Here is a 12,301-nt window from a genome sequence, read left to right as displayed (position 1 = left end):
TTATTTTGGTGGGGAGGTTGTAAGGGTAGAAGGTGGATACTAAGGGATGGGAAATGAATTGGATGGAGATACATGATGTGAAAGACACAAAGAATAAATGAAAAGATGGAAAAATAAATTTGGGGTAAATCTGTCAAGTACAGTAAAAACGACGGTGCAATCACCACCATAGTACATCATCCTGAAAGTACTATCAGTAGCAAGTTGAAATCATGATTTCATATTAAGAGACACTAAAAGATTATCCAATTCCTGATATTTTCCCCATCGTTCATAGTCTTTAAAAATAATGGAGGATATTCTATGTCTGTCTGTTGGACATCATTCTGTCCTGTGTGTAAGTCTATCAACTTACTATAATTTATTGATTTTTATAGAGTATATTCCAAAAAGAAAAATTAACATCTTTTTCTGTAAAATGCTTAAAACATTTCAAACTCCTGATGGTATATATTTTATTTTTCTTCTGGGCAAATATCCCAATAGGGAAATACATGTATCACCTTAAATCCCAGGACATATGTTAGAGCTTTAAAGGTAGGGGGTGACACTTGTAATAAGTCATATCAACTTTGGTGCAGATTGAGGTAATGAGGCATTACGATGACTTAACTATCAAGATGGATGCTTTCTGCTGTCTTCAGTGCATCTGAGTGGCAAAGCTGGAAAGGTCACTTTTTCAAAATAAAATACACTCTTGAATCCCAAATTGGATTGAAAATGTACTTAGAGTAACTGTTAAATTTAACAGTTTGGAACTTTCAATTGATTTGAAATACAAACAACAACAACAAAAAACATTAAGGCGGGCGGTGGTGGCACATGCCTTTAATCCTGGCGCTCAGGAGGCAGAGCCAGAAGGATCTGTGAGTTTGAGGGTAGCCTGGTCTACAGAGTGAGTTCCAGGAAAAGCTCCAAAGCTACACAGAGAAACCCTATCTCAAAAAAATAAATCCATTAAAAAGCAAGCTCTTCAAAAGAGTAGAAGGAGCTAGTAATTACCTTCACACTGTTTCTGTCTGACTGAAATTTCAAGTTGAATATAAATAATGCATTTTAAATACTTTAAATATAGTTAAGAAGCAAATGTTTTAATATATAAGTTTATCTCTTAAGCATGGATCAGGAAACTCTATGTGTCAGATACAGAAAAATACAGGAGCACAATACAAATTGAGAGGATAATATGCAGTTTAACAAAGTACTGTCTTATCAGAATAGAGTTTATGACATGGAAGCTATGATGTTGAACAGTAGCTTCATATTGGAAAAGAAGCATTGGTCTCACACAAGTCATTAACAATAATATGGCACTATTCTGAAGCAAAAACTGGAAAATATCCACCATCAAGCATTAAGAGGAAGGTGTAAATAATTTTGCTGCTTGGATGGAAAATAATGATCTTCCTTTGAAGGATCAAAACTTAAGCTTATATTACAGATGATAACAAAGCATAACATCTCAAGGACCATGGGAGACACAAATACTCACAAAGGCTACCCAATAATCAAAAGAAATAAGAATTTCCAAGAACAATTCCTATAATAGGTGAGTTCACAAAGAAATCTTACATGCCATGTAAGGATAGTTGTTGATATTAAGAACAAACCATAAGTTGTAACAAATACTTAAATTCATATCTTACGATAAAGAGATACTAGAAAAATTATATAGGTAATGGAAAAAATGGGCAATTTTATAATGTGCATAATGTGTGTTTAATTTGAGCATATGTATTGCCAGAATTATTTGAGTTTGGTAACTAGTTTTTATACTTAAGAAATAAAATGGTTTAATTGTAACATCCAATAATATATGCAATATTACTGTGTAGTAAACATAATTTTTACAAGCTATGGTCAAGGATTGATTAAGAGACCATTTGATGATAGGGAAGAGAGCTCTATTCAGAAAGTTAACCAGTAATTTTTCATTTAGAGAAAAAACATGAATGATAAATTATTCCCTCATTTGCATATATTTTTATTTTCTTTTTACTGTTTTTATGAGCTGAAAATTGAAACGAGGGCCTTCTAGATGTGAGGTAAGTACTTTCCCCACTGTGCTACACTCTCAACCATCCATAGGGAAAGATGACTGGAATTAGGGAACTTTTGGGAGGCAATGTGGAAACCTTGTTCATTTGAAACTTCTGGAACCTATGAGAGTGACCATATCAAGGACTCTTAGTAATGGAGGATACCAGCCATCTTCTCTATCCAGGCAAGACATCCAGTAGTGGGACTGGGACAGCAACCCAGTCACAAATCCTTTGACCTACAATCTATCCTGCCTCCTAGATGTGCTGGGGCAATGGTGGCACAAAACGTATGGGAATGGCCAACCAATGACTGGTTTAATTTGAGGCCCATGCCATAAAAAGGAGCCCATACACGATATTGTCTGGATGGCGAGGAAAAAGGGTAGAATCAAACAGGACTGAGAAAGAAGTCAATGAAATGATTCCTAATGATATTCTTCTATATGATAGACTGGTGCCTATCCCAATCATCATCAAAGAGGCTTCCTCATGCAGTTGATGGGAGCAGATACAGAGACCTACACACAAACATTAGGAGGAGCTCAGGAAAACCCATGGAAGAGGGAGAGAAAAAACTGTGAGAGCCAGAGATGTTGAAGAGAACAGAAAAACATGATCCACAGAATCAACTAAGCAGGGCTTCTAGGAGCACGAGGAGATTGAAACAGTCACAGAGCCTGTATGGTTCTAAGCTAGGTCCTCTGCAAATGTTATGTTTATTTACCTTGGTGGTCTTGTGGGACATTCAACAGTGGGAGTGGAGGTATCTCTTACTCTTTTGATTGCTCTTTGGACCCTTTTCTCCTATGTGGTTGCCTTGCCCAGCCTTGATATGAGGGTTTGTGCCTAGGCTTATCGTAAATTGTTTTGTCATGTTTGGTTGATATTCCTGTGAGGCCTTTTTTTTTTTTTTTTTTTTTTCTGAAGAGAAAAGGAGGGGAATGGGAAAGTAGCAGAGAGTGTGGGTACTGGGAAAAGGCGAAGGAAGGGAAACTGAGGGTTGGTATATGCTGCGTGAGGGAAGAAAACATAAAAATAAATTAAAAGAGAACACCATCTGTTAAGTGAGTGGGCATATTAAGAATGGGGTAGTGGCTTTGAATTTATAGTTGAGAGGAATCAAAGAAAACATTTTGATTTACCAACTCGTGAATGAAGGATTAATTCTTCAAGAGCCAAAGAGGTAAATAATATGAATAAATAAAATGTCTGGTAACCACTAAGACATCGGGCAAAGAGATGTAACTTTCAAGGGGATATGGTATAAAATTGTGGGAAAGAGTTACCCAGAAATCTTGTTAAAGTAACTATTTCAAGGCACCATGAACACCTGAAGACCCTTTTGGTTTAGGGGATTGAAAATCCATATGAATGAGAGTAACCAATGTTTCTAATAAAGCACTTAGAATCAACAGAGAACAAGGTGGAACAGTCAGATTATTATGGCAAGCAGCAACAGAATAATTGTCACAGACATATTTAAGCATTAACAAAAGGAAAGGTTAGTATGAGATTTAACAAAAAGATCTTAATATGAAAGAAATATCCTCTCTTCTCGTACTAACATTGAAATATTGATTCTTAGAGCCTAGGAAAGAGGAGTAGTATTAATATCAAATTTTTCTTATTCTCAAATTAGTAAATATTGCTTAATTACTAATAAATTAAACTACAGAAGAATTTGAATGTATAAACTATAATATTGATATTTAAATCTTATTATGTTTTAAAAGCTATGAGATAATAAAAAGATTTGGAACCAGATGTAAATTTTAAAATACCACTATGAAAAAAAAAGCCCCAAACTGGAAAGCTAATAGAATTTGCTATGCTTGGTTTAGTGGTTTTGTTATTTGGAAACTAAAATTATTAAATTCTTATAATTCAGTGAGGTGAGACTTAATCAAACAGATGGTAAATGTTTCAATTGTCTTAATGAGAAGCTATAATTATACAAAACAGAAAATTATGAGAAAATGTCAGATTTACAGAAATGCACTTGTTGAAAAAGTAAACACACATGCATGCAATTAGAGATAAATATGTGTACAGATGAACAGATTTAAGGCACAAGCAATTAAAAAACTAAGAAGTTAATCACAGACTTCAGAAATTAGTCTAAATTGGACAGATAGAGGAAATAATACAGAAAATTTACTAGAAAATTGAAAAAATGCATTATAAAACAGAAAGATTATTCATAAATATTAAGAGAAATGCTCTTAGGAACAATCTGCAGATTGGAGAAAAGACAATCTTAAAAATTTGTAATAGAGAACCAACTATAGAAAGGAACAATAAGCCGGGCGGTGGTGGCACACGCCTTTAATCCCAGCACTCGGGAGGCAGAGGCAGGCGGATCTCTGTGAGTTCGAGGCCAGCCTGGGCTACCAAGTGAGTTCCAGGAAAGGTTCAAAGCTGCACAGAGAAACCCTGTCTCGAAAAACCAAAAAAAAAAAAAAAAAAAAAAAAAAGAAAGGAACAATATATCTGTTCTCAGTATCATATTAGTTGATGAAGTAAAAGTGAACAGAAATCTATACTTACATAAAATAAGACAAAACTGCAGAGCATGACAAACAAAGAGAAAATTAAAAGGCATCAGACAAAATAATAATGTGACTACTTTGATAGTAGACTTCTTACCAGCACAGAAACTCAAAAGACAAGGGAATAGTATTTTCATTAATAGAAAACTAACACTGGCAAGTAAGGGACCAAGAGCGGCTTTTAAGAGAGGAGAAATATAATGTAGATAGTATGGATGCATAATGGAGACTGATGGAGAAGGGAATGTTAAATAGGGTAGGGAGGAGAAGGCAGGGTTGAAGAAAGAGTATATATATATTAAATTGAGTTAACCTATACCATGGCAACAATGCCTCTCACAGACAACACAGGCTATCACATAAACACCCCAGCACCAGTAACAGGTTTTATCTTTTTATGTTGTTAGTTTATAGTTTCCAACAGACCCCCATACACTACAGGATATTCCCATGGCTCTTGCTTGCCCTACAGAACTTAATGGTAATACCCTATTTATGAAGACACCACATAATTGAATCATGCATGTAGAAATCAAGCTAGGACTGACATGAAAGCTTCATACTTACTTTTTATTTTCATAGTGCTGAAGGTCTACAAACATTAATCAGCAGAAAAAAAATCTTCAGTCTTACCTAGCTGTAAAATCTGGAAGGTACAATAATGATTGGCCTAGCAAGACATGCCACTTGTATAATAGTGGCCTTAAGGTTGTGAGAGTAACTAACCATTTTTTTACTCGGTTTAATATCAGTGCCACAAGACAGAAGTCAAACCTAGAAATGCTAACACAGCCAAGAATCCAAAACTAAGTCATTCATAACCCTAGGAAAGAACATTTTGTTATTATTCTGATAAATATGCATAGCATTAAGTAGACTCCTAGAGGATTGTTGTCCATAGATTAGTGCATCTTTCAAAATTCATCCAAGAAGGTTCTTTTTGCAGTAGATGGTGATTAACACAAGATCTTTAAGTCATCAAGGTGGAGACAATAGATTACAGAATGCTCATCTCTAAGACATCTCTATATCACATCCCTGTGATGTTTTAAATAGGTATGGCCATAGACTCATGTGTTAGAATGGTTGGTCCATGGGGAATGGCATTATCAGGAGGTGTAGCCATGTTGGAGAAAGTGTGTCACTGTGGAGGCACGCTTTAAGGTTTTGTATATTCAAGGTATGCTCATTGTTGTACACAGGCTTAACTTCAGTTGCCCTAGGATCAAGATGTAAAACTCTTAGCTCCTTCTCTAGCATCATGTCTGCCTGCACCCTGCCATGCTTCCTGCCATGATGATAGTGGTCATTTGAAATTGTAAGCCAGACTCAATGAAATGTTTTTCTTTATAAGAGTTGCTGTGGTCATGTTGTCTCTTCACAGCAATAGAAACTAAGACAGAAGTTCGTACCAGGAACTGAATGGTTGTTGTAATAGGCCTGACCATATTTTGGGGACTTTGGGTTGGGAAAGCAGTAGAATGTTTTAAGTGTTGCTTAATGTGACATACGTGTAGGAGCATGGAAGACAGTGGTGCTGTGGGAGATTTGAACTGTGTGGGCCTGGTTCAAGAGATTTTAGAGGAGCAGAATTTTAGTGTTGCCTAGAGATCTTGTGATATTTTGATGAAGAATGTGGCTGTGTTTCCCCTTGTCCTAAGAGTCTTCCTGAGGCTAAAGTGATGATATTTGGATTAATCCCTTTGACCCTGTTGCATAGTTATTAGTGGTCACTCTTCTGAAGATCTATAAGGAGAAAATGGAAAAAGGAAAAATAAAAAATGTATAATTTGAGGAGAAAAGGGTCATTAGGAAGTGGGATGGAGCTAAGTCCTACATTCAAGGAGATAAACAGACTAATGTAAAGCCTGATGTTAAATGGAATAAAGGGAGTGGTAATCTGAAGACAAGATCCCACCCAGCTAAGCTTGTAACTGTGAAAAGGAATCAAAGAACAGCTTAGGTCCAGATGTGGTGGTATATACATTCAATTCCAGCATTCAGGAGACAGAGGTAACCAGATTTCTGAGTTCAAGGCCAGCCTGGTCTATAGAGCAAGTTTCACAACAGCCATCCTTAGGCAGTGAAGGAAATCATTAAAAACACAAAGCTGATGAAGATGCATTTGTACAAGGGGGCCATGTTTTAGGCCCAGTAGCAACAGAACTTAGTAGATTTGGCCATGTTGCTCAGGGGTTAAGGATAGAAGAAAGGGGCTATGGAATTTGCCCCCAAGACTAAGGAAAGCCACTGAAGCTAGGCATTGTCAGGGGTGTCCCTGAATGGAGGCTCATAGAGGCCATTTTGTGAAGCTGTGAAGGTGAAGCCTGGATTGCCTTGGAGACCATAAGATGTTAGAGGTACTAGAGCCATGGGATTCCTGCTGAGGAGAGCTGCAAACAGGGAGTAGAAACCAGCCCAAGAGAAAGAAGTGTGTTGCAGTCAACAAAATTGAAAGGAGTTGGAGATCTGAAAAGCATTTTGACATCAGACACAGAGATGCAGAGTTTGGAGTTTGCCTAGCTGTTTTTGTTCTTGTTTTGGTATAGTATTTACTCACTACACTCCCTTTCTTCCACTTTTGGATGTTAATGTATATCCTGTGCCATTATATGTTGGAAGTATGTGATCTGTTTTATTATTATTATGCTGTGGATATCTTTCTGTATAAATAAAACACTGATTGGCCAGTGGCCAGGCAGGAAGTATAGGCGGGATGAGGAGAGAGGAGAATTCTGGGAAGCAGAAGGCTGAGGGAGACACTGCCAGCCACTGCCATGACTAGCAGCATGTGAAGATGCTGGTAAGCCACAAGCCATGTGGCAAGGTATAGATTTATAGAAATGGATTAATTTAAGATATAAGAACAGTTAGCAAGAAGCCTGGTACGGCCATACAGTTTGTAAGCAATATAAGTCTCTGTGTTTACTTGGTTGGGTCTGAGCGGCTATGGGACTGGCGGGTGTCAGAGATTTGTCCTGACTGTGGGCCAGGCAGGAAAACTCTAGCTACATTATTATTTTGATTTTATAAGGGATTACAATTGAGAGATTGCATGAATATCAAGAGACTTTGAACTTCACACTTTTAAACATTTGGAATGTGCATAAACTTATTTGAGCCGGGCAGTGGTGGAGCACACCTTTAATCCCAGAACTTGGGAGGCAGAGCCAGGCAGATCTCTGTGAGTTCAAGGCCAGCGTGGGCTACAGAGTGAGTTCCAGGACAGGCACCAAAACTACACAGAGAAATCCTGTCTCGAACCACCCCCCCCAAAAAAAAAACAAAACCCCACTTATTTGAATGTGCATAAACTTAACTCTCTTACATGTAAGCATTCTATGTACAACTATTTTTATTATGATCATTTTTCATAATCACTGTGCCCTATAGGCTAATTTATAAGACATAAAGTCTAACTAGCTCCTTTATAACATTTCCTATATATTCATTATCATAAATCCTGCTTTATTTTTCCCAATTGACTTATTCTCTAGATTATGTTTGTGTCAATATAGAGGAAGAATTCAAGTGCCTCATAGAGTTTCCAGCATTGGTTTTTATTTTGAAAATACAAAGGAGAAAGAGGAACCAAACTTCCAAATGGTATGATTTCAAAAACAGGACACAATTCAAATTTTAAGTCTTCTATTCCCAGATAGAATTATCTTGTGAATTTAATCAATAAAGGATCAGTTACATGATTATTGCTGAGGAATAATGTTTTAATAGAGTTTTACACTTTTTGAGATATGAGGGCATATGTAGTTCTGACTGGTAAGATAGACCTTAAATAATTTTGGGGCTTATTGTTTAATGATTTCAAGCATGCATATAACATTTTTTGATAAAGTCTACCCCTGTTCCCTCTCCTCCATTTCTTCCTGTATTCCCATCAGTATTGCTCTTTGATCCCAATTTCACATATTCATTAATTTAAAAAAAAAAACCCTGGAGTCTACGTAGTAATGCCAATATATGTGAGGGTATAGGGCTATTTAATGAAGCATCAGTAACCTCTTAGGGACTGCTACCCTAAAATAATCTGACTTTTCTTTTTTCAGTAGCCATAAATGGCCAATACCTCCACAACAAGGGGTGAGACTTCCTTTATCTCTTCCTTCCTACCACAACTAAATGCCAGGATTTGTCTGACTTGATTCTATATGGGTCTTGAGGATGGTGTCTCAACTACTGTGACTTCATATGTGTGATAACTCTGATGTGTTCATAACACACTTGAATTCTTCCTCTACATTCACACAAACATAATCTAGAGAATAAGTCAAGTGGGAAAAATAAAGTAGGATTAGTGATAATGAATAAATAGAAAATGTCAAAAAGGATCTAGTTAGGCATTATGTCTTATAAAGTAGCCTACAGGGCCCAGTGATTATGAAAATGATAAAAATAAAATAGCTATAAATAGAATGCTTACATGTAAGAGAAATAAGTTTATGCACATTCAAATACATGGAAAACAATTTAATATTACATATAAAATCTAGTATTTATAAATTTTGTACCCTGACAATACTGGTGAAAACATAATTGTTGTCTAAGTATTTTTAGTCATATATTTAACTTAATTTCTAAATGTAAAGTACTATTCTTTTTTAAACAAATTCTATTTTTAAGACAAATACTTTTGTAAAGCAAGTACTACTCTTTTTTAAAAGATATTTTTGTATTTATGTCTATGTGTGGGTGTCTCCATGTATAACGTATTTGCAAGTGCCCATTGGGGCCTGAAAAGGCTATCAGATCTTCTTGAACTTGAGTTACACGTAATTGTGAACAGCCTAAATTGGGTGTTGGAAACTAAATTCTGATCAACTGGAAGAGCAGAAAACATTCATAAACACCAAGCCATCTCTCCAACATCACAAAATCTATTATGATCATTCACAAACTGGAAACCAGTTTTGCAAGTTAAGCAACTGGCACAAATTTGTATGTTATAAGTGTCTGAATAAGGAATTCTAACTTTTATTGCTTTATACCAAAGCACAGATTCTTAGTTAATATTCATATGAGACAGAACTGATAAAAACAAAGAAAAACAACTAACTTCCAAAGTTTTGCACTTTCCATTCAGCCTGGTACACAGCCACTGGTAGTTGGTTGTTAGAGTTTCAAGTTCCTTTTTTAAGGCCTCTTGTGCTGCAGGTGGAGCTTGAGCTATTACACTATTTACAGTCTCAGTTAGTAGTTTCACTTTTGTTTCTTTTTGTAGTGCCTCTTCTTTAGCTCTCTGAAAAGAAAAGCATATTCTTTTAAAAGCAAGTTAACATTATCATTTCTAATATTCATTACTATAGATCACATAATTTTTTCCTGGTAGCATTCTTATTAAGATAGTTCATAAACATAAAATGAACGCTTATTCCAGTTCTTTCTTTTCAGATTTATATACAATTAGAAACTTGAAATAAATACTATCAAAATATCATAGACTTTTAATAATAATAGTTTGAGCTAGATACTATAATGTATACCTGTTTTCGCTCTTTGGCTGTAAAGGAAGAAAGAAAAGGACTTTAAGGCCATTCTTGGATATATAATAATGAGAGGCCACATTAGGCAAAATGAAACTTGGTGTCAAAAAAAGAAGCATTTGATAAATTATCTGCACATGGGTATGTATCTGTCATATATATATATGCTGTGGGATGGTCTGTATGTCAAGTGTGTTGCTGATTGGTCAATAAATAAATCACTGATTGGCCAGTGGCCAGGCAAGAAGTATAGGCGGGACAAGGAGGAGAATAAAGCTGGGAAGTGGAAAGCTGAGTCAGAGACACTGCCAGCCGCCAAGATGACAAACAGCATGTGAAGATGCTGGTAAGCCACAAGCCACGTGGCAAGGTATAGATTTATAGAAATGGATTAATTTAAGCTGTAAGAACAGTTAGCAAGAAGCCTGCCACGGCCATACAAGTTGTAACCAATGTAAGTCTCTGTGTTTACTTGGTCGGGTCTGAGCGGCTGTGGGACTGGCAGGTGAGAGAGATTTGTCCTGACTGTGGGCCAGGCAGGAAAACTCTAGCTACATATACATATACATATATATTGATATATATGTGTGTGTGCATGTGTGTATTTATACAAAGTTTTTTCAAGTAGTTAAGAAGCAAATATTTTAATACTAGGTTTTAAAAATATTTAGAAGTCAATGATTAAACCTATAAATTATTCAGGTGGATCAGTATTAAATTTAGTGAAGACACCATTTAAATCAAAAGATACTAAATATAGAAAAATTTGCTTAATGTTATATTTGGGATAGTTTGTTGAAAAAAATTTCTTCTGTACTTGAAAACTTAGAAGTTTAGAAAGCTAAAGTACAATGTCTCATAGCTATTCTTGCTGCTCTCCTGTGGAAGAAAATTTGTTTCATAAAGCTTAAAAATTGGAAAGTCCTCTTTGTACACATAGCAGCTCAATTCAACGTGATCACTCAGTAATATATATGTAAATATTATATATGTATAAAACATCTTACATCTACACTAGCTATAGCACAACATATAAAACATGCCCTTGTCCACTGTTCTGGTTCTGTTGAATGGCTGGGGCTTCTTTAGTCATCATGACTTCAGTCTCACTCTTATTTTCCTTCTAGGCAGATAAGTGATTGTGTAGTAGAGTTATCGCTACCCATTGGCAATAACCTATGTATGCAAAGGCCTCAGTTGCTCTTCAACATCATCTGGCATTAACACAAATAGTTTAGTTGCTTTTGTTTTGTTCATACTATCAAGGATTCCCCACTGTGTGTTTTGATCTTTGCAAAGAGTTTAAGAAACCAAATAATCCTCATGAGAAAGTAGTCTGTGTAATTTAGTTGGAGGCCATGTACACTTAACCTATATTACTACAATGTGAAAATGCATTTTACAACATACATACATACACACACACATACACACACACACACACACACACACAGAGAGAGAGAGAGAGAGAGAGAGAGAGAGAGAGAGAGAGAGAGAGAGAGAGAGAGAGAGAGAATCTGTAGTTTAGATTATTCCTGACTTCAACAATACCACCTATAAGTAGATGAAGTGTATGTTGCTTATGAAGGAAATGTCATTAGCTAAATATGTGGTGGGCATATGATAGTGAAGAAAAATTGTGAAGATCTAAGGATATTTCTAGCCAATTTAGCTAATGAGTAGACATTAGTCCTACAGGAAAGCTCTGGGAAACATTTGCCTCAGAATTATTGCTTTCATGGCTAAGGGAATTGGAGGGTTGTATACACATATTCTTCCACAACTGGTTGAAAGGCAGTTGAGGCAATTTTACCTCCCTAATACTTGTAGCCTATCACAAAATTTTAAAGTGGATCTCAGGCAAAATAACGCAGATTTTGTCTACTGGAATTTGCTCCTGAATACAAATAGTAGGAAGAATTCAGAATATGGGAAGTATATGGGCAAGAGAGGTATAAAATGCTGATTCATACATTTATATTTTTAGCTTAATTGACTTTTCCTTTGGATTTAGTTTCAAGATGCCATAAAATACATATTGTGATGGAAAACACAACACATTTTAACTATAAAATGTGGGCCTTCATAGATTTTAACTTAAAAATTGAAAAATCCTGTTCATTCTTGTAAAAATTTTTGACATTGTATGAGCTTAGGGTTTGTTTCTATTAAAATCATATTTTGCCAGTAGTAATCAACAACTTTCAAGATT

At 35.8% G+C, this 12,301-nt stretch overlaps 1 protein-coding gene across 8 annotated transcripts in view; it reads right to left on the bottom strand.

The window, feature by feature from the left end:
- The window catches only part of Dmd (dystrophin), a 2,092,376-nt gene that overhangs the window by 1,305,931 nt on the left and 774,144 nt on the right, over window positions 1-12,301 (bottom strand). For all 8 annotated transcript variants that reach the window (XM_059250112.1, XM_059250109.1, XM_059250111.1 and 5 more), the window contains one exon: window positions 9,663-9,845. In XM_059250112.1, the coding sequence (XP_059106095.1) occupies window positions 9,663-9,845 (183 nt within the window). The remainder of the gene's footprint in view (window positions 1-9,662; window positions 9,846-12,301) is intronic.

This window comes from Peromyscus eremicus, chromosome X (genome assembly GCF_949786415.1).
Source record: "Peromyscus eremicus chromosome X, PerEre_H2_v1, whole genome shotgun sequence".
NCBI classification, from domain to species: Eukaryota; Metazoa; Chordata; class Mammalia; order Rodentia; family Cricetidae; genus Peromyscus; species Peromyscus eremicus.
The sequence above is the reverse complement of the archived record's forward strand: the minus strand, read 5'-3'. Positions and strand labels throughout refer to the sequence as shown.